This window comes from Sciurus vulgaris (genome assembly GCF_902686455.1).
Source record: "Sciurus vulgaris genome assembly, chromosome: 2".
Taxonomy (NCBI): domain Eukaryota; kingdom Metazoa; phylum Chordata; class Mammalia; order Rodentia; family Sciuridae; genus Sciurus; species Sciurus vulgaris.
The window spans coordinates 41190843-41218459 of NC_136462.1; the positions used below are offsets into that span (position 1 = coordinate 41190843).

The following is a 27617-nucleotide window of genomic DNA, read 5'->3' on the forward strand; positions in this document are numbered from 1 at the left end:
TTGAATGCCTGATGTTTCATGCTGCTTCCTTCCAGCACATTGCTCATATTCATCAGAACCTCTATTTGAGCAGGGTGTGTGCATAGGTACACAGGTAAGGTGTACCTATGGTGTTGGTGGACATGCACAGTTCTTCAACATATATATATATATATATATATATATATACACACACACACATATATACATATATTTTTATGTATAACATATATATATACACATATTTTTACCTATGTTTGTTTTTTCATTATCAAAATACTGTTTTGTGCCTGAGTTACAAAGTCATTTCTCTTCTCACCGCGTATCCTTTGGACCACCTCACTTACTCCAACCCTCCTGCTCTCCTTGCCTTTTCCTTTGGTGCATATTCTCCATGCTCTGATATCCCAACTGATACCCGCCTTTCCACAACTGCTATGAATTAAGTTCCAATTGAATATCATTTTATTCCAGGAATCTTTGCCCACCTCTTTCCCCCACCAGATTTGGTTCGGATAGCCCTTCAAAACCAAAACCTAGCTTATTGCCTTTATTATCACATTTTTGTCTGCAAAGACTGTCAGTTGTCCGATGGTAGAGAAGAACTGCCTGTTCCCCATCAGGTCTCTAAAGCCTGGCCCAGTGCCTAACATGTGCTCAACCCTCGACAAACATCTTGTTGATGCATGTTCACCACTAGCCAGGAGTATCAACTTTCTTTCTTCTTTTAGTCTCAAGTTTCCAAACTTATCAAACAACATCAAACTTCTTTTATAACCCCTGCACTGGAATGCTATAAAATAGTGACAAGAATCATATTTTAGTTGCTTATAGGAAGGAAAGAAAACATCCAAATTTTACCAACATAGTCTATTTTTGCCAAAATTCCTATATGGAAGTTATTTCAGTTCTATTTTATTAAAACCACTGAATTTATCATTTTTAAAACTTTTAGCTACAGTTTTTACTAACTTAGATGTGTATTATACTTTAAATACATCAAAATGTTAGGGTGTTTTCTGAATTCCGTCATTCTGAACATTCTTTCAATGTAGGCAGCTAGCTGATTAGTGTTTACAGCTCACTTCCCCACCTAACGACCAGTCAAACTTTTAAAAGTGTAAACCCAGATCTCTGTAATTTACTGTTCTCTCCAAGAGCACTGTAAAGTAGGAAACAAATTACAACCTGCAGTTTTCTTTGTATGTTGATCTTTTTCTATTCCGGTTTGATGTGTTATTTTATGCATTTATCTGCTGAGAAACACAAGGTGTGAAATTACACTTCAGGTGTGAAAACACTTCTCTGTCTCAGAAACAGGGCTCTCCACTCTTCAAACTGTTCTACAGAAAAAGCTGTCAGAAAACCAACAATGGGGGAGTGAATTTGCATTTCCCTGGCTATACAACTACAGGATTCCTAGGAAAAGTCAAAGCAGTCACCAACACACTGGCAACTCTTCTGCCAGTCACAGCATTAAGAATTGAGTTAATTTTGCAAAGACATGCTCATTTCACAAAGAGCAATTTCAAGTTTTATCTCATTACAAGAACATTTTCTAATTACAAGAAAAACCACTTACTATCAAACAGCCATCGCTGAGGTTGGCTTATACACACATGACAATGAAAGAAAATAATATCATAAACAATCCGGCCTGAGACACATAACCAAAGGATTGTTCCAGTTCAGAAAGGGAAGCTTTCATCAATAAGTACTGACTTTCTGAGGTCCAGAGCAGAGGCCAAGCCTAGGAAATCCTGCATGCATGGAAAAGTCGGGTAGCATGATGGGGGTCTTTTGGGGTCCAGTGACTTGCTCTGATGAACACCAGTAAGAATGGATAGAGAAGGATTACAGTTAAGTAAACATCCAGTTTAAATGACCTCTGTTTCCATTCTTTAGAAACTGATAACAGCAGCTATGAAATAATACTGAGCAATATTTTATTTTCTGATGATGATTCAGAAAGCCTTATAGTATCTTTAGTAACTTAAAGCCATTATCAAACAGCTGAATGGGTACTAATCTCTTGATAGTTCTGTCAGCTACTTTACTGGTCACTTGTTTTGAGCTAAAAGAAGATGCCAATGTGCCCAAACCATATATAATCATATATAATCTCCAATTTATCGTGGCACAAAAGTAGATCATTTGGAACTCAGAAGGCAGTTTTCCAAAGAGACAGCATGGTACTCAGTGGTATTAATACAGCCCACACAAAATACCTGCCCAGTCCCAATACAGTATTCTCTAAATTCTACTAGAGAGGTTTGGAGGAAACACGACTCATGGGAATGCAAGGCAAGGGAAAGGAATTTGGTCATTTTGCTTTCCCTTCTAATTTATTAAATAATGATAAAAATTTTTAAGCATAGAAAATAGAAAATAGCATCCACTTATCAACTGGGATAGTGAGAATTTGTCATATTTGCTAAAGATCTTTTCTGCTTTTTGTTTGATTTTTTTAAGAAGATCCTTGCGTATCCTTCCTTGGTCACATTCAACTTCTCTTAGAGTTTATTGTTCCCATGCATGTTTTTAAATCAGTACCATGTACACAGATATAAATAAAAATAACCAAAATATATTTAATAGTGTTTTAGACATTAAAAATATTTAATATCACAGTGTATATCTTCCTGAAATTTGGGGGTTTTTTGTTCAACATTTTTATTATCCCAATGTATATATACCTATGATTCATTTATTTTATCTGCTTTGTATATTGTTCCAATATATTTTTAAACCACAATTTGCTTCCCATTCTCTTAATTAATGGATCACTTATAACAACCAAGAATTGAAAGTTGGGCATGGTGGTGCATGCCCACAATACCAGCAGCTTAAAGAGCTAATCAGGAGGATTCCAAGTTCAAAGATAGCCTCAGCAACTTAGCATGGCCAAGCAACTTAACAAAACCCTGTCTCAGAAAAAGCAAAAAAGAAAAAAAAAAAAAAAAAAAAAAAAAAAAGACTGTGGATGTAGCTCAGTGGTTAAGTGCCCAGGGTTTAATCCCAGGTACCAAAAAATTTTATTTTTGGAAGATTTCAGTAAACATTTTTCTCTATTTTGTATTGAACCAATATTCACTGATATTCAAGAAATTCTCCAGGGTATAGATTGGATTACTATAAAGAGTAAAGGGTAAAGAGTAGATTACTGTCATCTTTACAAATTCTAGATGCAAAATCTATCTATATCTATTACTATTATCTTCTCCCTGCCAGTGGCTTATCTTTTTGCTTAGATTATAGTTACTTTTGTAGAGTAAGTGCTTTAGATTTTTGTGGAGTCAGGTTTGTACATTTTTTTTCAGTTGATGCTTTTATTATAGTTAAAAATCCTAACTCAAATTCAGTAGTCTCCCATATTTTCTTCTGAGTCCCAAGAATTTGTTTTTTACTAGACTTGACCTTTGAAAGTGATGTGAGCTGAAGAATTGATTATTTTTTCCATATGGCAAACATTCTTGATTAAACAATCCATCATCTCCCTGGGGATCTGTAATCACATATCTGTCAGATATCAAGAATCCAGGCTTGAGTGTCCTCCTGAAGTCTGATAATACTCATTATCATCATTTTATAATATGTCTTGATATTTACTACAGATAACAACTTTTACCATCTTTTAAAAACTATCTTAGTCATTTTAAGCTCTTGCTTGGTTTAATTGGTTCTTATATATGAATTTTAAAATTAGCTTGACAAGTTCTTTAATAAACAACAACAAAAAAAGACAGAAAAAGAAAAGAAAAGAAACATACAAAAAAATCACTGTTGGAATTCTGATTGGATTTGTTCTGGACTGATGGATTAGTTTGGGAAAAGCTATTGTTTTCACAATACAGAAGATTCTCATCATTGAACATAGTTTATTTATCAATTCGGTTTCTTTTTTTTTTTTTTTCCCAAGAAGTTTGTCATCTTTCCCTACAATTGCCTTACTTACCTTTGTTTAATGTTGTTTTTTGGTATCTTGAAAATGTTGTTGCCTTTGTAATAATTAACTCTACTTTCTAATTATTATTGTTGATGTATCAGAGCACAACTGATTTTGTATAAAAGAATTATTTGAATTTGTAGATTTTCTTATACTTTTAATGTAGACAATCAGATTTTCTCCAAATAATGGAGGTTTCATTTCTTTAAGTTTTAATTTTATTTGTTCTTGTTCTACTGAACTACCTTGAATGCCTACTATCAAGTAAGTTTCCTTTTGTGCCACATGTTGGTTGATATTCAATACCATTTCCACCTATCTAAGATCTTTCCTGTACTCAAGGGACATAAATCCTTAAAACTACACTCCCCTAAATCTGTTGCTTATGAGTTTTCAGTTAGACTCCTCTAATGAAAGCTACTTGTAAGATACAGAAAAGAAGAAGAAAAGAGAAGCCAACACTCCCTAGAACAAGCTGCAGCCATGGACAGGCATTAGTGGATGACAAGGGAGGAATTTTGTCCATGATATTTAGAAATTCTCATGAGAATCACCTCCTCTACGTGCAGATAGCCCAGACTGTAAGGGTATCTTTCCTGTGATGCCAACTTTGATTTCCTGAAAACTGTCTTCCACATTTTTATTCACCAGTCTTCCAATGGTTAAACTCTAATAAACAACTCCTGACACAATATACCATGATTATTTTCTATTTTCCAGAAAAAAAAAATATGACTCATGTAGTCACTGGTAATCTCAACTTTAATATTACCATCATAAAATAATAACAACAGCAGCAATAATACTAAAGAAAGTAAGAAGAATGAGAGTTGGCCTAGAAGTTGGGTGTCAGGTAATCAAGAAACCAGTATTAGCGGACAGAACAGAGGGAATCTCTGATCCGAGTTGAGTAAAACTGCCATTTGCTATAACTCAGAAGGAAGAATATATGCCTGATGAATTTGTTGCTCTGGGAAGATAGATTGAAAAAATAGATTTTAGAAGCATGTATTCAGTATTATTGGCTTCATTAGTGATGAAGAGGAAAAGGTTAAACTTGGGAAAGAAATGACCCCTGTGTAAACAAGAGAAAATACAGAAATTCAGAACTTTTGAGAGTTGACAAGATGATTGTTTCTAGACCTCCAACAGTAAAAAACTGTCTTTGAACAACAAAGGCCTACTAAACCTCCTCAAGTGAATAATGTGATATTTAATTCAGGTCAAGTATCAAATTATGGGTATGGCCTTCACAGCAGATTCGGCCTTTCCCAGCAAGAAGTTTTAAGAAGATGGTAAAAGTTATTATCCATGCTAGATATCAAGAAATATTATAAAATGATGATAATGAGTATTATCAGGCTTCAGGAAGACACCTACGTCTGGACCCTTGATATCTGACATATATGTAATTACAGATCCCCAGGGAGATGATGGATCATTTAATCAATAATGTTTGCCATATGGAAAACATACACTTGACTTAATGTCTATGTTGGAATTTCCTTCCATTTTAAGGCTGAGTAATATTCCATTTTATGTACACCTTTTGCTTATTGGACATCACTTCTCAAATTCCATTGTTCAGAATTGGGCTGGGTTCTGAACAATGGATTTTGAGAAGTGATGTCATCTTCAACCACAGCTATATTGAACTACTCTTCCTTGAGCAAGAACTCTCCCAGACTGCCTCCTCCAGGGCAACAATGGAGACCACCGGTTGAAGATTACATTTTTGCCCCTTTAAATGGTAAAAACCTGCATACCTTGCTCAGAACTAAGAGGAAAGTTAGATGACTTACTTTGGACTGTAATACAAAAGAACTTTGCCTGTGTTAGGTCACTGAGACTGCAGAGTTTATCTGTTCAAATATCACAGCCTAATCTGCATTAGCACATCTGCTACTACACATCGGCTGAAAGTTACTTTTATTATTAATGAATAGTGCCTTTTACCAAAAGCTTCTATTTGCATCAATTGAGATAATGATGTTTTCTTATAAATCAGTTAATATGTGAATTAGACTAGCAGATTTTCCTAATGTTGAATCATTCTTATATTCCTAAAATAAGTCAATTTGTTGGTAAATGGTGTCTTTTTTTTTTTTTTTTTTTGGTATATATTATGAAGCTAAGTGGGCCCAATATAAACCACAGTTGTGTGTGAGGGATTGAGTAACACTAATTTTATATCTATCTTTTACATGTCAATTTTTGTTCCCTTTATATTTATTATGACTATTAACATAGTTTCATTTATATTTACAGTTTTGACATACTAAGTATTTCACATTTGTTATACTGTTAAAACATTTTGGCTGTTTTCTATTTGATTTATTGAATTTTCTTTTATTCTCATTTTTATTGATGTGAAAGATTAAAATTTTAACATGTACATTCTACACTTGATTTAATGCCTATAATTAATATCTCTGATTTTCTCTTTTATAATCTCTTAATTTTTAGGAGGATATTTTAGAGCAGTTTAAGTCTATAACTTTTGTTTAAGTCTATAACAAAGTTGAGCTGAAGGTGCACAGGTTTTCTATATACCCCTGCTCCTTCATACAGAGAGCCTCTTAATCTCTAATTTTTTCACCTGAAATATGACATCAGTCCAAACAACCATCTCTTGTATGAGTTATTCACAACTTGGTTTTATAATATCCTTTGATATCTCTCCAATTAATTTCTTTCCAGTTTAAAAAAAATGTTATAATACATGTAGTACAAAATTTACCATCTTCACCATTTTTAAGAGTACACTGCAGGGGTATTAAGTACAACCCTAATGCTGTGCAACCTACCACTATCCATCTCCAGATCACTTTTCGGCTTGTGAAAACTGAAACTCTACACAAATTAAGCACTAAATCTCCATTTCCCTCTCCCTTCAATCCTTGGCAATGACCATTCTACTGTCCATCTCTTATTAATTAATTTTACTATTCTACACACCGTCATGTAAGTAGAATTGTGCAGTATCTTTTTGTGACTTGCTTATTTCACTTAGCATAATGTCCCCAAGGTTTATATATACTATATGTCAGAATTTCCTGCCATTTTAAGGCTGAGTAAAATTCCATTTTATGTATATCTTTTGCTCATCCATTAATCCATCTTTGGACATTTAGAATGCTTCCATGTTTTAAACATTATGAATAATGTTACTGTAAACATGATAATAGAAATTCCTCCTCAAGATTTTGTTTTCAACTCTTTGGGTTACAGAGCCACAAATGGAATTATGCAGTCTATTATAATAATTTTCTTTTTCATTTTATAAGAACTGCCATACTGTTTTCCACAGTGCTGTGCCATTTTGCATTCCTACCTGCAGTGCAGAAGGGCTTCAATTTCTCCACATTTTCACTAACCCTTGCTATCTTGTAGGTTTTCTTTTTCAATAGTTGTTACCCCAATGGGTGTGAGGTGATCTCTCATTGTTAATTTCAGTTTGTATTTTCCTGGTCACTAATGATACTGAGCATCTTTTCATATTCCTGATGGCCATTTTTCTATCCTCTTTGGAGAAATACATATTTTAGTTCTTTACCCATTTCAAAAATCAGATTGTTTGGTGTTTCATTTTTAAGTTTTAGGAGTTCTCTATATATACTGGATACTAATCCCTTTCCAGATATATGATATGCAAATATTTCTTCCATTCTGTGGGGTTGCCTAGTTACTCTGTTGTCACTCGATGCAGTTTCCTAACTTTGTTTTTTTGGTTTTTTGTTTATTCTTTGGTGTCATCGCCAAACAGTCATTGCCAAATCTAATGGCAAGAAGATTTTGTTCCACATTTCTTCAAAGAATTGTATATTTTAGGTTCCATTAAGTCGTTAATCCTTTTTAAAAATTGATTCTTGAATATGTTAGGTACAGGTTCAACTTCATTCTTGTGTATGTTGATATTGTTTTCCCAATACCATTTTTTAGAAACTATCCTTTCCTCATTGAATAGTGTTGTCATCCATATCAAAAAATCACTTGACCATCTATTCTAGTCTCTGTCCCCCTCTTAAGAACCTTAGAATTCTTTGGCTTCCATCTCCCCATTCCAATATTTGTGTTCTTTCTGCTAGAATTTTCCTCCCACTTTGTTTTTCTCCTAATACTGATCATTTTTACTGTAGTTCCTGTTTTTGTTTAAATGCAGGCTTACACTTATTTATATGTTTGCCAATTTCTATGTTCATTATTCCTTCCTACATATTACTCCCTTCTAATTTCAATTTCTTTCTTCCTGAAATACACTACCAACTAGTTCTTTCAATGATAAATCCTTTCAAACTTTGTAGAAAATATCTTTACTTTTCTTTCCCCCAGAGAACAAATTACTGAGTGTTTTTATCTCAAAACTTTGCTATTATTGTCCCACTGTCCTCTGGCTTCTGCCAGTTCTGTTGAGGAGCCCATCCTCTCAATCTGCTCTTGTTCCTTTGTAGGTAAATGTGTTTTTAAAATATCTTTCTTCAGATATAATTCACATACCATGGTAACTGTCTTATTTTTTCCTCTTGCTTGTAAGATTTTCTAACTCTGCTATCATTGTGAAAATTACATGAGTTAATATAAAACAAGAAACATCACATATGTACTCAATGCCACATCTAAATCTTCATATGAACTGGCCATAATTCTACACATACACACTGACTACTAAAATCCTATATTTAAAGGGATTTTAAAAGATGTTCTGTGTCCATATATGTACATTCTCATTGAGTCCTTTCTTTGAACTTCATTGGTAGAGTGTATACTCAGCATCCCACTTTTCTTCACACTGAACCAAGTCAGCTCGATTTGCTTTTTTGTTTTTCTTTCCTCTAGTCTCTGCTATTGTGAGTGCCTAACAAGGTTAATATGATGCTGCTGCTGTTAAGTATTATCATTTGGGTTATAATTATCACGTGTGGCTAATCATGTACATGGTGAGAAGCTGGGAAACGATGTTTTTAACTGGAGAGGACATCTTAATGATAGTTTTTGACAAGGATCATTATATGTGTACATATACACATGTATACACAACACAGTAGCACATTGTAGAGGGAGACAGCACAGATGAAGATGCAGAAAGGGACCCTGCCAACAGAAGAGCTCATTTGTTTTTAAACATAGCACGTGTATCCATAACATTCCCTTGTTAACCTCATTTCATAGAAAAGGAAATTAAATTCAGAGAGGTTAAATCAAATGTAATTGGGTAGTAGGCCTTGGATAAGAACAGAATAGAGCTGCTAAATTGTTCCTGAATTGACTTCCCACAAAGTAAAATTTGAAAGACAACCAAATATTTCTAATTCTTATTGATAACTTCTTCAAAAGTATTTTGCAAATGCACATTCAGATTTCACATGTCTACCAGATGTCATACATTGCTTTTACCCCTGGACCATAAGCCATGCACAGACCTGGAAAGTTTGCCATCAAAGCCTACACCATTTTAACAGCAAAAATGACTATTTCTGAACACTGACCACATGCCCTGAATGGGATACTCCCTTGAAAATAACTGCAAAGATGTGTGACACATTGCTAAATGATTTGGGCTTAGATTACTTCCTTTTGAGACATCATTTAAATATTTGTTATGAATAGGCTCCCTGGGCTAGTTTCAATCATTTTCAAATAGCCTACTTAACTTTCCTAGCCTGCCTACATGATTGAAAATAAGAAAACCACTTTAAAACATGGGCATTTTCACCAAAAGATGATAAATAGACAGATCTATTTATCTGTACTATATGAGCAGAGAAAAGGTTAAAGTTAGAAAGGAAAAGATGCTCATGCTTTCTCTTAAGATGGATATGGCTCATGGAGAACACCACAGAGTGTACCCTCAGGTTCAGTTGCTTATTACCCATCTAGCCAATCCAAGGTGAAGTCAGAAGAATAGAATTAGGTCTTGTTTAAAAAGAAATGTCCTGCCACCCACAGATAGTCTCCGCCCCTATTTATAGCTGAGTCTCATGTTTTCTTGTGTTCTATTTGTTTGTTTTGTAACCCACGTGACCCAACTGACCCTATTCCAGAAAAGACTCTTTTGTTTTCCCCAATATTTTATAATTAAATTTTTCAAATATGCAGAAAATTTGAAATAATTGTAAAGTGGAGATTCACATATCCACCACTGAGTCTTCAATTGTTTCATATTGTTCCATTTGCTTTCTCACATAACTGCATCTATCCATCCAGCAATTCATGTTAGTTGTAGCAAGCATTACTATTTACCCATAAACATTTCTGGATGCATTTTGTTAAATGGAGTTCAATATTTTACAGTTCTTTTTTTCCATTTTTTTTGGTGCATTATAGTTATACATAATGATGGGATTTGTTGTTACCTATTTGTACAGGCACACAATATGATGACACAACATGGCCAATATCATTCCCTAGCACCTCCCTTTCCTCCCCTCCTCCCTTTCCTCTACTTATCTCCCTTTGATTTTCATGGTCTCCCAGTCCCTGCAACTTTCTTTTCCTTTTTCCTCTCTAGCTTCCACATATGAGAGAAAACATATGACCCTTGACTTTCTTAGTTTGGTTTATTTCCCTTAACATAATGGTCTTTAGTTCCATCCATTTTCCTGCAATTGACATAATTTCACTTTTTGTTATGGTTGAATAAAACTCCATTGTGTATATAAACCATATTTTCTTTATCCATTCATCAATTGAGGACACCTAGGCTGGTACCATAGTTTGGCTATTGTACATTGTGCTGGTATAAACATGTATATGCATGTATTGCTATTGTATGATGACTTTCATTCTTTAGGATAAATACTGAGGAGTGGTATAGCTGGGACATATGGTGGTGCCATGTCTAGTCTTTTGAGAAATGTCCATACTGATTTCCATAGTGGTTAAACTAATTTACAATCCTACCAATAGAATAAAAGTGTTCATTTTACTCTATATACTCTCCAGCATTATTATTTATGTTCTAGATAACTGCCATTCTGACTGGAGTGAGATGAAATCTGGGTATAGTTCTAATTCACATTTCCCTAATTGCTAAGGATATTGAACTTTTTTCAAATATTTATTGGCTATTTGTATTTCTTCTTTTGGGAAGTGTCAGTTTAATTCATTTGCCCATTTATTAATAGGGTTATTTAATTTTTTGGTGTTAAGTATTAAGTTTTTTGAGTTTTAAAAAATATATCCTGGATATTAATCCTCAGAAGAACAGCTAACAAAAGTTTTGTCCCATTCTCTCTTCACACTACTTTTTCCTTTGCTATGCAGAGTGTTTTAAATTGATACCATTCCATTTATTAACATTGGACATTATTTCTGAGTTTTAGGGGTCCTTTTGAGAAAGTCACTGTTTTTGCCTATATGCAGGAGTGTTTACCCTATGTTTTCTTCTAGAAAATTGCATGGTTTCTGGTCTAATTTTTAAGTCTTTGATTCATTTTGAGATGATTTTTGTGCAGGGTGAGAAATAAGGATCTAGTTTTATTTAGTCAAGGATCAGATGACTATGTGTATGGGTTTGCCTCTTGTTTTCTATTCTGTTTGCCATGGTTGAGGCATAAATATTCATTATTGCCATATCTTCTTGTTGGATTATTGCCTTTACCAGGATGAAGTGACCTACTTTGTCTCTTCTGATTAATTTTGGTTTGAAATCTATTTTGTCAGATGTGAGAGTAGCTACTACTGCTTGTTTTGGGTCTCTAACAAATAACATATAGTCGTGTCTTGTTTTTTAATACATTTTGCCAGTCTATGTCTTTTAATTTTTAGAGTTAAGATCACTTCCATTCAATTTTATTATTGAGGTTTATTAATTTCTGCCATTTTGATTTACTTATAATGTTTAATTTGGTCCTGTTTCTCATTTGCTTATCCCCTCTTCAAATGATGATATTTCTTTTGTGAGCTCTGGGGTTTGATTTTTATTTTTTCTGTGTGAAGTATTTCTTTAAGTTCTGTAGTGCTGGTTTAATAGTAGTAAATTCTTTTAGTTTATGTTTATGCTGGAAGGATTTTATTTCTTCTTCAATTTGAAGGATAGCTTTACTGGATATAGCAATCTCGATTGATAGTTATTTTCTTTCAGGGCTTGGAACACATCATTATAAACCCTCCTGGTTTTTAGAATTTGTACTGAGAAACTGGAAGTGATTCTGATTGGCTTGCCTTGAAATGTGACTTCATGTTTTTATCTTGAGGCTTTTAAAATTGTATCTTATTCTGTATGTTAGGTATTTTAATTATAATGTGTTGTGGAGAGATTTCTTTTTGATCTTGTCTATTGGGGGTTCTGAATGCCTTCTGTATCTGGAGGCCCATCTCATTCTTGAAGTTTGAACATTTTTTTCTGTTATTATTTTCCTAAAGACATTATCCATTCTATTAGTCTGCATCTCACAACCTTCCTCAATTCCAACATTTCTTAAATTTGGTCTCTTAATGTTGTCCCAGATTTCTTGTATTCTGATCTTGGTTACTTATTTTCTTTTCTTTAATGCTGTCTGAATGTGTAAGGCTGACCACTTCATCTTCTGGCTCTGAAATTCTGTCTTAAGCATGATCTACTTTATGAGAAACTTTTAACTGAACATTTTATTTGATTTATTGTGTCTTTTATTTCCAAGATTTCTTTTTGGTTCTTATTCAATATCTCTATCTCCTTATTGAACTACACTGACTTTCTTAATTCATTCAGTTGTTTTTCTATATTTTCTTGGAATTCATTGATCATTTTTATAATGATACTTTGAATTCTTTTTCTGATATTTCACTCACTTCAATATTTTTGGGATCAGTTGCTGATGAATTATTAAGTTTAGGAGCTATTGTGCTACCTTGTTTTTTATATTTCTTGTATTTCTGTGTTGGGTTTTTATGCATCTCTTTGGAGTTATTTCTCTTCCACTTTTATGTGTGGGCCTTTTCAGGGCACAGTCTTCACTTGCCAGAGTGTCTTAGAGTGATCTAGATTGAGACCCCCCTTGTAGGTGTGTTATCCACATCCTTTATGTTAATTTTGTTTTTTTCTGTAGCAGTGGATATCCATGAATAGCATGAATGACCCATCCCTAGCCATTTCTACTTAAGGTATGGTCATTCATTTGGGTTTTTGTCTCTTCTATTCTTTGTCTTAAAGTCTAGCTGAAGACTGGGTGTCATCAATTTGTGTGTGGAGAAAAGTATACTGTCTTTTTAATGTTTAGTTCAGCAACAGAGGCTCTACCCTGTGAACTTCTAGTGTTCATATAGGTTCCCAGCACCTCACAGAATAGGGTGAAACAACTTATGCAGACAATATATAACATTAAAATAAATGACTGATTCCTACTATGAAACCTATGCTTGTGACCACAAAAATGAAACAAAACAAAACGAAAACAGAAATGGTGGAGTAAGCAATTGTCAATAACAAAACCAATAAGTAACCATAAACTTTATCTCACATCAAAGCAAGTAAAGTATCAACTATGTCATCTACATAATGCAATATTAGAATCATTAACCCAGTAGTAACTGCAACAGCATGAATGGTGGAGGCAGGAGCTATATAATGCAATTATTTCTAGAAGATTGTAAAAATACAGTTAAGAGAAAAAAAAAAGGTGATAGGTAGAAAAGAGTTTACAATTTCAAAAAGTGAACAAAGAATGCAGAAGAGATATAGCTGTTGATGGTTATAAGGAAGGAGGAGAAAATAGAATAAACAAAGTAAAGAGAGCTGGAAAGCTAGAACAAGAGAATTTGGCTGTTAGCAGGAGAAGAAAAGAGAAAGACACAAGAGAAACAAATAAAAACAAAACAAAACAAAAATATACAAACCAAAAACCCTAATCCTCAAAAGACTAGGCAAAGAAAAACAACTACATTTAAAAAATGCTAAAATGAGAAAGAAAAAAAAAACAAGTATATACACACACATATACATATGTCCATGAACCAAGAAACACAACAAGAACACAGAAATTAAAAACGATGCTTAATGAAAAATACAGGACTCATCTCTACTGAGGTGATCAAAATAGTCGACAAGAATGGATGGTCATTCTCCATGCGCACCTGTTGCTCTTTTCATTTCTTCTGAGAGAATAAGGGCTAGGGGTTGTAATCCCTGACTCTTTTTGTGCTGCTCACTGAGCGGCCAGTTGGAGTGGCCTAAGACTGAAGCTGGTTGAAATAGCTCTCAGCTTCCCTTCTCACCAGCATGAGGTAGAAAGGAATGGGAAGCACTGTCAACTGGAGAGTTGTCTTCACAGACCAGATCAATGCACTCCCAGGATGGGGCTGCTGTCGAGTCTATAGGAAGATTTCTGTTGGATGGCACTTTGGTCTAATCAGGCCTCAGGGGCTTTGTTGGTATCTGCTCTGGAGAGATTAGATAAAAACATTCCTAGGGCCTGGCAGTTGCCAATCTACTTCAGCGAGTGGGGTCAGGGGGTCTAGATCTCAGGAGCCTTCCAAGACTTCTACTTGTGGGGTGGGGGAGTCAATTCTTCACACACTCTGCTGCCCAAAACAGCCTTCCTGGTTTTTTTCCCTGAATGTATTCACATCCTTCTATCCAGATTCCTGACCCACTTCAGCTCATCAAATAGTTGCCAGACTCAAAGAAAAAGTAGTTGAGCTCCCCTTTGCTTTTCTGACTTGACTCCCCTGGGTACAATCTCTGCACCTATTTCACTTTCACTCACGTTCCACTAGACACACCTGGGCTATACAATAGGTGCTTGCTGGGAGAGTATGGCAATGTTTCCTGTGATCTCCTGGCTCTGCTGCTGCTGCATGGCTACCTCAAGATAGCTCCCATCTAAGATCTCTGTAGCCAGTTGAGAAACAGCACTTTTCAAGCACCAGTTTAGAGTTCAGGCTCTGGATCAGCTGAGTTCAGGCTATTTTTCTGAATTCAGGTTTTTCCACACAAAATCTGTCCATTGTGTTTCTGTGTTATCCCTCGCACTATGACAAACACCACTGCTGCAGCTGGCTTGGATCCAACGTACTCTTTCTTCTCTGTATACTGTAGCCAAATTTCTGACTCTCCAAGACACTCTTGACTGTCCAATATTGAATTTTAGTTAATCCTTCTTAAACCCACCTCACTGAGAAGCAGAACTCCTGATGATTGAATCCCAAGCCATGGAGCAACTAGGAATGTACCCTTCCTCTAATTGACCATCTTGAATCTCTTTATAGTTCATCTTAAAGGTAAATTTTAGAAACAGTAACACTGACAAAGCTGAGTACCATTCAGTGAGTAGTGATAGATGCATATCTCCATTTAGAATCCCTGTCAAGCTAGGGAGCATTTCTATCACCCCTGAACATTCCCCCATGTCTCTGCCCAGCACATCTTGACACCTAGACCATTCCTGAGATAACTACTCCTCTGTTTTTTTCCTACTGTAGATTAGTTCTGCCTGTTGTAGAACTTGATACCAAATGAATCAAGGAGTAGGTACTCAGTAAGTTTTTGTGGGATTTCTCCAGGTTGTTGAATACCTAAGTTAAATGTCCTTTCTTTGTATTGCTAATTAGTATCCCATTATATAAATATATCTTAATTTGTTTACTCATTCTCCTGCGGATGGACATGAGCACTCCCTTTCATATTTGCTATCGTGAATAAAGCTGCTATGAACATTCTGGTGTCATTTTTTGTTGTTGTTGTTTTTGACTTATGGGTTAATGCCTAAGAGAAGGACTTCTGGTCTAAGAAATTTTCAGGCCTTTTCCCAGAGAGGTTGTTCTATTTTACACTCCTACCACCAACGCATTCTTCACATCCTCATCAGCCTTTTTAGTTTTAGCCACTCATTGGGGGTAGTGGAGACCAACTGGTCTGACTGGTGCTGGTGGGAATTCACATCCCTACCATTGCTTCCACTATTTCCTACTGTCAGTGTAAAACCAACCTCACTGTGTCTCCTCTCACAAGGTTCTCCCCTTGGAAGTTGTCAGGGGGTGTCGTAATATTTCCACAACTTATTTAAGCTAAGATCCTAATAGAGTTCAAGAATTTCAATTATTATTTGTCTAACTCTTCTATCTTGCTTTGGAAGAAAAGTTTAAAATATCAGAACAATCATCTGACTGGGTCCAGTTGGCAAGTTCAGCGTTATCTCTTGTTTCATGATATATTCAGAGGCAGAAGATTCTCACTTCTTTGTCTCTGTTTCCAGCGAGAAACAAAACATTAACAATATTCTAGAGTCAGGTTCAACCCATTTTCCTACCTATTTGCCCACGTACCATTCTTTCGTGACCATAACCACTATGGGAAGCAGGACTGATGTCCTGTTTCATGGAGGAGGAAACTCAACTTGAGCTGACAGCCGAAAGCACAGTATTTGTGCCCCCTGCTCAGGTTAGTTTCCTGGGCAAGCCTCTACCCTCACAGGCAGTGCCTGGGGACTCAGGCAGGGCCGCCTGCCCTGCCCCCGCTGTGGGGACCAGGACGCTTGGCAGCTCCTGCGCCAGGCCCCGCTCAGCGCCAGTCGTCTCCTGGCTCGCCTGGCTTTCCTTCTCCCCCTCTTTCTCCCAACTCTTCTCAGTTACCTCATAAAACTCGTGTTCTCTTCCATATGGGAACTAAAAATGTATCCTAAACTTGTCTGATAACTGTCACAGTAGTGCTAGCACCATAATGAAGGAGACATAATGAACAACTGAGGCTGTCAACATCTACAGCTCTTGAGAGTACCAAGAGGTCCCTTTCAGAAGCTCCACAAAGGAACTTTCTACTTTCTCATCCCCTCCTAATTAAACTGGCTTTTCCTCAAGTACCAGCATTTTACATAGACAAAAAACCTTTGTTTTCACTACTGGTTTCTATTTTAATTAATAACCTCACAACAGCATTGTTTTCTAATACTTTGGTTGCAAAGATACAGCATGTCAATTATATTTTAGGATAAATTGCAACACCATGTCTATGACAAATCATGTACTAAATGCCACGCTGACTTAAACTTCTGTAATTACACGAATTTCTAAATTAGGACTGGTCTTTTTTTTCATATATGGTTTTAAATGTTTATTACAAGAATTTCCTCTTTGGCATGTTTCTTTTATATAAAAATTTAGATAGTACCACCCTCAACATCACAACTATATGTGTATTATCCCCACCTAGAAAGTATATATTATTATGACCACCACCACCACCACCACCCCCCTTTGAATTTGGGATTAAAAAGAGTTCAGTAACTCACAGCTAGTAAGGAAGAGAGCCTGAATTCACACCTTGGTTTGTCAGCCTCTGGCTGATTTCTTCTCCCCTATATTGGCTATTACCACCAAGCACATAAAGCAAAGCTTCCCAGCATGGACCGGAATAGGTCACATCTGTGTGATCCACATCTCCATCATTCTCTGCATCTCCATCACATTCCTAAAAAATTGTTTATACCTTACCAGAACTCAGGAGGATAAGAAAAGAGACTGGCAAAAGCTCTGAAGGAGAAGTAGTAAATTCAGAGCTACATTGGAAAACAAAACAGTATATAGCAGAGACTCTAGCTGTGCAATTAATAATCAGCATCTATTATGCATTCTAAATAGCTCTCACCTGGCTGTGAGCATCAGCACAGAATATGGGCTGTGCACCTGGGCTATTCTGTTACCCAGAGTGCTAGGGCTTTCCTTGCTAACTTGTTCCGATGGCCTTAATACAGTTTGCCTACTAAAGATACCCATGTACAACAGATACCTTGTGGTCTACAGCACAGTGAAGGACAAGGGAGAAAGAGCCTCGAATCAGTTGCAGGAGGCTACCCTTTCCTATACACTCACTTTGCTGCTGCACCTGAGGCCAGAGCCCACTGACTCATTCAGCAAACCATATTTCTGTTGATCTCATTCTTCTTTCATTAAGACTTTGGTGCCTGGGATCAGCAAGCCCCTTGCCCTCTACTCTATCCTCCACTAGTTTACCTTCCTATGCATGAAAAGCAAGAAATTCAACATTCTCAGACTCTCTTGCAGCTAGCATCCTACATACGAATTAGGTTCCTCTGATGAGATGTATTTACATGAGGTTTAGAAGGCAGATGTGGACAGAAACCAACTGCCTGTGCTGTTTTTCCTTTCTCTTTTCTGACAAGCAAGATCATAAAACAGTGAGCTAATTTTTGTAACAGCACTATTCCAATTTTCAGTCTACAACTTCCCAGGTCCAGAGGCTGTTGAGACAACAGCAGCAGCTTATTTGATCTGGCTTCCTGAACCCTGGTCTACAGCCATAAGATGTCTTGCATCCTAATTTCTAAATGACCTCAGAAATGGTCATTTTCCCTGGTGAGATAGTCTTGCATTGCTGCAGATCTGCCTCTTCCACGTCTTTTTCCATCTTCATTGTAACATTAACATTTCTTGTGTGTTCACTAAGTATTAAGCACTGTGCTAAACCCTTTACAGAAGTTAATTTAAACTCAAAAACAACCCTGTAAGAAAGGGATTACTAACCTTTTTTTCCCAGATATATTAACTGGGGTTCAGAAAAGAGATAAATCATATAAGATCAGAACAAAACTAGTGGGTAGGTAGTGGAGCTGGAATTTGATCCCAGATTTGACTCCCTCCAAAATCAGAGCTCTGTCATTTTAAAGTTGAGGGCCTGGGAAATATTGGCAGATTTTAATTGCTCATACCTATGATGTTGCTGAAAAGACATCATTCTTTCTCTTTCAACAATATAAACACGCAGGCCAGTCTATTTTGTGTCAAGTTTCATCGAGATATGGTAGAAGCCTTCGGTCTAATTAAATAGAAAGCTACTAAGAAATCCAGAGGTATTGCTTTGCGAAGCTATACCAAGATCATTTTTACTGTAAAAATTAAAGAATTGAGATGAAAGCAGATGCAGCCTTCCACTTGCCTCTGTGAGGACCAGAGCTGAGGGATCAGACACACAACTTACCAGGTGCTCGGTTAACAGCGAGGTTTCGGAAATGGCTGCCTTTGATCATTTCCACAGATAATCGCCCCGTTGTGGCATTGTAGGACAGCCCCACCAACAGCTCTGGCGCCCCTCCATGAGACAGTGACTGCGTGGATGAAGCACTATCACTGTGAGAAACCGCAGATGGGCTGAGCGGCGACTCTCCACTCTGGAGGGGAAGAACAACAAAGAATCCATTGGCCCACACTGCACTACTCTCTTAGAGAAAGCCGATATTATGTTTGGTGAAATTGTGACCCCATCTCAATGACTGCCAAAGATTACTAACGGCGCACTCAGTGTGAATTACAATGTGCCCAGGGAGTGCAGCCATGGATGAGATCTCCTTCATTATTAGCTGACATATTTGTTCCAAGAGCTGTCTCCATTCAATATTTCCTCTCTAAAGACAAAATGGACAAAGATGTTATTACTAGCGTAAATCAAACTTTCTAAGATACCTGGAGAGCTAATAATACATTTAATATAGACCAAATTTCCCTCCTGTGTAATTTGTGCCTGAATGTTTCTATGGAACCCATCCACTCCAGGCCCGGGTTTTGTTTCTGTTCTCTGCACCCTCTTAATGAATGTGGTGATACAAGAGGCATTTTTGTCTCAACTATTAAAGAACTGACCACTGGACATTGACCATGACGTAGGATATTTGGCCCCTAGTTCCACTTTCAAGGTTGTTAAGTATATGCCAAATGCTAAATTTTTGCTTCCTAAGGAAATATATTACATAGAAAACGAGCACTTTTGCAACTGTTAGATAAAGAGGCTGACACATGGACTGCGCATCTCAGTGACCTAGCAGGCACCAGGTGAGCCCAGAAGAGAGCACAAGCTTTCACATTTATGCATATACACGCTTCTGAGCATCACATTTATACATCAGGTGCAACAGAGGAAGGGCAATAAAGTAGATCAGAATGCTGATTCTCACTGAGGAGCAGGAGCAGGCATCAGCTGGCTATAGCAGGCCAATCAGCACCACTGACACACCTCCTTCTCGAAAACAAGCATGTTGAACTTCACTTAAAACTCTCTTCTCACTGGGTGCAGTGGCACACTCCTGTAATCCCAGTGGCTCCAGAGGCTGAGGCAGGAGGATCATGAGTTCAAAACCAGCCTTAGCAAAAGTGAGGTGCTAAGCAACTCAATGAACCCTGTCTCCAAATAAAATACAAAATAGGGGTGGAGATGTGGCTCAGTGGTTGAGTGTCCTTGAGTTCAATCCCCAGCACCCCCACCCCTGCCAAAGACCTATCTTCTCAACATCTGAAATCATTTCCTAAAACTTCTTATCAAGAACCCAATAAGCAAAACCAACAAAGGGAATCAACTTTTCTGCATATCAATAGGGAAGTATCCTTTTTACCAAAACATGGGCATTTCTAAGAGCCCCAAGCTTTCATGGAATACAATTTGTATGTTACAGGGCTAGGTGGTTTTAACAGGTGCTTCACAGGTTCTGCTGTCTGGAAGATAAAAATCCACCAACAAAATATATGCTTTGTTTGGGAGAGGGTCACCCCCACCCCTTTGCTTCTACAGAAGCTTCTACTGTGGCGCCTGTCACTGCACTGCTTGGCTTGCCCATCAAATTTCAAAATCTGTATCCATTTCTTGGTCCCTAGTGGGACCACCCCACTGTGGCTTCTAAATCTTCCAGTTCACAATGTCTAGCATATAATCATGCCCCACAAATGACTGAGGAATGAAAGAATTTCACCTTTGAAGTTCTTTCACACTGGCTCCTTTTCCCCACACAATCTGTGCACCTAGCATGGAGCCCAGGGTCTGGTACACAGAACTATGGGTGTGAACATACTTATGCCTGTATTTTATAGTGCAGGGTCTTTTCTGATCTGAGGGTTCTGTTCTCATGGTCTCAGATACACACTACCAGAGCTTAAACAAAAGAGGGATTTGAGTAGACGTGACACATGATTTGGATTTTGTTTTAACAGGCTCATTCTGGCCTCCATGACAGGAATAGTCTGTAGGGGGCAAAAGCAGTAACAGAAAAGCACCAGCAGGAGGCTATTTCAGTAATCCAGCTGAAGATCAGGGTGTGGTTGGATTTGAACATAGAGCTCATAGGATTTCAAGTGGAAAAGATTCTGGCCCTAGCAACTGGAGGGATTAAACTGCCTCTAGTTGAGACATGAAAGATGGCAGGTGGAATACATTTAGGGAGGTGAAAATCGGGATTTCAAGTTTGACGCTGTGGAGACATCATGTGAAATTCAGATGACAGATCTCTTCTTGCTGCAGTCAAGGAGCCTTTTGGTTCCTTTGTTCTTCCTCCAACCTAGCAAGCTCCTCTCCACCTCCCCAAGACTACATGTGCCTGGAATCCTCCACCTCCACATGCCACCAGTCTCGTTCCCTCAATTGCTTGAGCTTTGCTTTATCACCACCTCAAAGAAACCTCCCCTCTAAACAAACAGCAGCCTTTGTCACTCTGGCCTGTTGACCTGGGTCTGCCTGTAAGGCCTCTCTGCACTGGACTCTGGAGCCCTAGCTGTTCCATTTGTGTCTGCATGTGCCTTGCCTCTATAGTACTTGACAGGAAATATTTCTGAATAAGTGGCTGACTGGTCCAACAGTCCATAGCTCCCTGGTCTTTTTACATGATTTTGTAAAAGGAGATCTTCACACTAGATGACATACAACCCAAGCAAAAGCAGGCTGCCTTTCTTGTAGACACACAAGCTATGGGTCTTCCCTTAAAACCCTGGGACAGAAAAGAAGGAATGAGGTACATGGGAGGAGGTCAGTCCTATAAGTGGAAGGTCTCAGAAGCAGCTAGAGTTCAGGGTTGCTACTCTACAATGCTCCCACATCCTTGTTCGGGATCTTGCCTTGAAAGTCCCATTCCTGAGATTCACCATGATACATACCAGGGGTGGGAGGCTTAGGACCACCCATCCACTAACCAGAAGCCCAGCCACCTCTCTAGGTGTTCCCATGCCCTCTACCACACTGCTGCTGTCATTTCCTAAATGAACAGGGAATACATCCATCAGGTTATCAGGAAGACAGGCATGAAAGACTCATCATACCATGAAGTGCAAATCATGGCTTATAAAGATGAGGAGAGCCAAACAGAAAATTAAATTAAGGTCTCTGAATTCACAAGCTGAACGTACTAAATCAAGGGCTGACAATCCCAGGTCTTCCGAACACACCGCATCATTAGCAGCACCATTTAACATACTCACACTTATATTACTTCTTGGCTCCAGAACGAGAGTCACTTTCATTTCCCCTTCTGGCTGTAGGTGGTTGAGATAGAACAGCTTCTCCCCCATCATTCTCTCTCGGGTCATCTTACGGGCAGCATACAGGCGGAAGCGGACAGCACAGGAAGCCACATCTCTGGACTCCAGCTTGGCAAAGGTGACCTTCTCCTTGAAGACAGGGTGGGGCCCTCTCTGTATGCTTGTCCTGCCCCTCTGTTTCTTACTGGGCAGCAGCACGACATGAACTTGCCAGGAGTTGACACCACTTCTGTCCTTATCTGGGAGGCCCTGCGCTCTCACTATGGTCACTGTGAGCTTCTGGGTTGCAGCTCGATATTCAAAGATGACATCTAGGTCACCACACTTGGAGATGGGATCCAAGACCCCGGATGGCACCTGCAAGCTGGTCCTGTCCTGTTCCTGTTGCAAGCAGAACAAAAGATTAGGAATGGAAATGATGATGCCTGATTACATTTGAGTAAGTTCATGCCCTTGGTGCCCTTCAGAATCCCCTGCTTCCTGACTGTCAATGCATGACCTTCTGTGTTAGAAATGTCTGTTTACTGATCTCTCTCTCTTAGACTGAATTCTTGGAGGGCACATTGCCTGACATATGGTGAGCTTTCATGAATGTTTTTGGAATGAATAAATAAAGCTTTTATATTTTGCAAAGTGTTTTCTGATATGCTGACTCTCAAAAAGCACAACTGCCCACTATGGTTGAAAATTAAGTCAACCATGCAATTGCCAACAGGCGACTTTTTCTTGAGTTCTCAGGACAAACAGTTGAGCTTGGACCTGTTCCCTGCAGCCCAGAACCTCTAACAGACATACAGCCTAATGTATTTCCTGGAAAGGTGATCCTTTAGTATTTCTTCAATCTATATAGGAGAAAAGTTTAGGGTTCAGCTTCTTAAAGTTTAATATAGACATGAAGCATCCAAGGATTCAGATTTGGTAGGTCTGGGGTGGGGCCTGAGATTCTGTACTTCTAAGACATTCAAAATGGATGTTGGCCTCAGATAGCAATTGGAGTAGCAAAGGTTAGGGAGGGCAGTCCCAGCAGCCAACTAGCAAAAAGAAAAACTCAACCTGAAGCCAGAACACCTGAATTTAAATCATTACTCCACCACCAATGAGCTTTGGTGATCCTGGCCAAATAGCCCAGCTTCTGCATATTGTAACCAAAAAACACACATTATAAAACCTACTTGATAGAGTGTGATTATGAGGTTTTGATACATGTGAAAACACCTGCTTCAAACAGCCACCATAACTATGTATTCCCACCATTGGACTGGTGCTATTTCTAAACAGGCCCCTCTCTTTATGGAATATACCCTTGGACAGCAATTTTCTGTAGTCACTTGGGTCTGAGCTCACCCTGAAGAAACGGAGCTGAACGTCATTTACTCTAATGAATCACCCACCAACCAATCATAAGGAATGTCAATATAATTTTAATTTTCCTTTAAAGGTATGACTTTTACCTGTAACTAAACTTTGGACTGATTCTTATTGTAAGTAAGTTCTTATTTGTGGAATTGAACACCAGACTGCTAATTTAGAAATCTCTTCAGTTCAAACATTATAATAAAACACCTCAAAATGTATATTCACCCGTGAAAGTTGCCCACGGAGTCCAAGGGAAAGCACATGGTTCTCTGGAATCTAACATCCTTAGGATTCCCAGTTCTACTGCTTACTAGCTCTATGATATTGAGCAAATTATTTAATCCTTTCCACATGCATTTTCCTCAATAGTAAAATGGGGATAACACCCAATGTATAGGAATGTTGTAAAAAGTGGAAGACTTGACAAATTGTAGACATGTCATAAGTGCTTTTCTCTTTTAAGATTAAAATTAGGCTGCCAAGAAAATTCATATTTCTTGTAAAATAAGGGAAGCTTCTTATATCCTTTCCTCTGAGCATGCAATCATGTATGAGTGTTTCTATTCAGAGGTACTTAGTTTCAAGTGATGAAAGTGGTTGCTATAGAGACCACTGAATACAACTGACTAGTGTATATATAATATTAGAAGCAAGTCTCCAAGGAGTTAGGCCAACTCAAAAATCAAGTCGCTGTCTTTTCTCAAATTCCCTCCTCTCTTCTTAAAATTCCATCTATTTTAGCCTATTCTCAATCACCTCTCTATTGCTTGCATAGGCATAAGTAATAACAGCTAACATCTACTAAGCCACTCCTTATACTGGGTACCATACCCAATCCTTTAGAGACCATATAAGACAGCACTTAAACCCTTCAGATCTTCTTGGCCTCTCCTCTGATTCCATCTTTCCTACAGGCACAGTCTCTCTGGACTCTAAGTGGCTTCAGCCTGGCACAACCTCTGAAGCCTTATATCCTGCTCATAAAATACAGTTCTCAGCTCTCATCACCAGCCTGCTGATTCAGAGGCTTAGAGAGCTATATAACCCTGCTCAACACCACATATGGAAAGTCCAGAGTATGCTGGCATTAATGCCCAATGCAACAATGTTTCTCCCTTTGCTCAAATATCCTCAGTTCAGTTTCTATAGCTTCTTGTTGGTGGTCCCAACAAGAAAAGGCAATTAATTATTGTGAGCAGAGGCTAACTCAATGAAAGATGTCATACTGAATCTTCTTTTTCCCACTCCCTCATCCTTCACTCTGCTTGAGACTACAGGTCCTAACAAAGTATGAAACAAAGTCTTTGCCTTGGGCTCTGCTTTATTGGGGAACCTAAGGAACATTATCTTTTTAAATATTTACATCAACTTAATGAAGTTGGAATCTAAATAGCTTCATGTCACGGAGGAAGAAACTATAATTAAGAAAGGTTAAATAACTAACATACCCCCACCCCAGTCATGCCAAAGTTCTGGGCCCAGGCAGGATTACTCAGGGCTCATACTCAGGCAGTCTAATCCTAGGGCCTTCCTTAACCAGTACACAATATTCAATATCCTAAACCTTATGCTGAACCATATGGCCTTCCTTTATCTCCCCAAAACCTTTTGCCATAATAATCTGCATGTATAGTGGGTGTACAAGATGAAGAGGGAAGAAGGTGGGAGTTGGGAAATACTACTGTCAATTTCACACCCTTTAGGCCTGTTCTTAATACTAGTTAACAGTTGCTAGATTTGTCATCAACTTCCATGCTAAGGTAAAAATATCCTGGTTACTGAAGATCTTTCTATTTCTCTTTCAGGTTATCTCTTCAGGTAAATGCTCACTCCAACTGCATGTTCCTCAGGTGTCCTGAGTAAAGCTCTCCAATAACTGACCTAAGAAGTCTGCATGGGGCAATGACCAGGTTCTGCATAGGCCTACTGAAGCTGTGGCCCATGAAAACCGGGCCTGTGGCCCCTTCCTGGGTTGATGTGAGATGGAGATTTGTGAAGGTTGGTATTTTCACAGCAATTAATTATTTCAATGCACACTGCCTATCACCAGGCAACTGAAGGAGCTCCTCCTGTGGGTACTGTTAATTCCGCTAATCCATCTGACCTTCCTGCAAGGTAAAATCTCTTCATTCTTATCCCCATTTGGCAGATTTTAATTAACTTCTCAAGGCCAACCAATTAATCAGTGGAAAGCAGAGACGAAAAGTGGGACACCTGCCTCCCTGTGTGCTGGAAATCGCCAACCACCTCCCATTGTCTTCCCTGCCAAGTCCTGGGTCTGTAGAAAAAAGTCAATGGCCTTTGCCAACAGAGAAGAGCAGCGCGTGAAAATCCATCAGCCTGGCAGGTATCACACTGCAGGACCGGTTTCCTTCAGAGACAAAATAAATGATTCCTTGAGATCTAATATCCTGGTTTTTTTTTTTTTTTTTTTTCCTTTAAGATGGGAATACTTGCGTCAAACTGTCAAAACCCATGTAGGTTTAAAGATTTTCTGTCAAACTGAAAAGGCTTTCTGTTTTAGTAAGATAATGTTGATGTCATCTATGTGGCCAAAGTAAACAGACCCACAACACGTTCCCGATGCCAGATACATGGGGGGAAGATGGGGTTCTTAACGCATCTAAGAGGCCAATAAATCAATTCTTAAAAGGCGAGCTAAGCCTGCAGAGCAGGCAGTTACGGGAATCGCCTCTGAGCTGGATTTGAAGTTCTACTGTAGGAGCACCAAATTATAGTTTTTGTCTCGAAATAGATAGGAGGTCGAATGGAGCACTCAGAGACATCTGGGTATTTTGGGAGTCTGAGAACATTTAGTACCCTCAACGCGTCTCCTCTTCAGCCTCCTGGAGGCAGGTCAGTGGGAGGTTACATGGAGAATGCGATTTCAAGTCTGATGGCACAGTTATCAAGCAGAGTACCAACAGCAAGGTGAAGAGTTCTGTTTTGTTTTTGTGGTGAGGAAGCCAAAATGAATATCTTTAAGTATTATTGTATGGGATTTGATCTCACTCTTTCTTCTTTTTAACGAAGCTGATGAGATTAATGGCCTTTGGTACCTCTAGAGCAAGGACTGCTTTTAACAAGCTGAACAAACCATGTATCTGAGTTACCACTTCTGGTCTTCAGCAGAAACACCAACAGAGGTAAGAGGCATGTAAACCTGCACACACCTCCTTACATGCTCAGTACGCTCCCCAGCACTTCTGCTGTACAGCTTTGGTACAAGATTTTCTGTAAGTTTTCTTTTGTGTTTCCTTGAGCAATTAGTGTCTGCATGGATGTACAAATAAGAGATTAATCCTGTTTATTTTCTCAGACCGATACTAATAAAATCCATCCGCCCTTCTCTATCTCTATCTTCACAGCTTCAAGTTTTACATAATTATATGACCTAGTTCGTCAAAATCAATTTCAAATTAGATATTAAATACTGCTTTTTAATACCTTCCAATGTCATGGAATCATTATTGGAGTGATCTAGCTAATGAAGAATAACTGATAATGTCTAAAAGATAAAACCATGTTTGTAAAATCCTTCTCATGGTACCTAGGGTATAGTAACTGGCATCTCAATAAGTGGCAGCTATTGCCATCATTCCCACTAGTCACATCTCTGGATGTTTAGGCATATTAGGGATCGGATCTAATTGAAAAATAAATTCAGAAGAAGCATCTTTTCATCAGAGATTTATTCAAAGGCTAGAGGGTCATTATAGATCACTGTCATTTCCTAGACTTCCAATTCAGTTAAAAGCTAACGAATATACTAACACATACAGCAAGATCCTCATCATGATATCATGCATAATTTCATTGGAGGGCCACTTTATTTAGTTATATCCTCAAATAATTTCCATTTCAAATGATCACAACTAAGATTTTGGTATGCAACCAGGAAGGAAATAAACCAACCTCTCCAAAGAACTAAAATTTCTTTGTATAAAAATAAGTCTGTAAGGATCATTTTATTACTATTCTTCTTCCTTTTTTATCCAGCATTCTTTCTTTCCATTTGAAAACACATTTACTTGGGATTCTTTTATTCATGTGCTCAGAGGCTTTGGTTATCTGAACAAAAATTTATTTTTTTAAAAAAAGGGTAATTTAG

The 27617-nt window shown here is 38.0% G+C and overlaps 1 protein-coding gene across 9 annotated transcripts in view; it reads right to left on the reverse strand.

Annotated features, from left to right (window-relative positions):
- Positions 1 to 27617, reverse strand: part of SYT16 (synaptotagmin 16) — a 253687-nt gene that overhangs the window by 12017 nt on the left and 214053 nt on the right. For all 9 annotated transcript variants that reach the window (XM_079125828.1, XM_079125823.1, XM_079125826.1 and 6 more), the window contains 2 exons: positions 22091 to 22531; positions 18837 to 19026 (listed from right to left, as the gene is read on the reverse strand). In XM_079125828.1, the coding sequence (XP_078981954.1) occupies positions 18837 to 19026; positions 22091 to 22531 (631 nt within the window). The remainder of the gene's footprint in view (positions 1 to 18836; positions 19027 to 22090; positions 22532 to 27617) is intronic.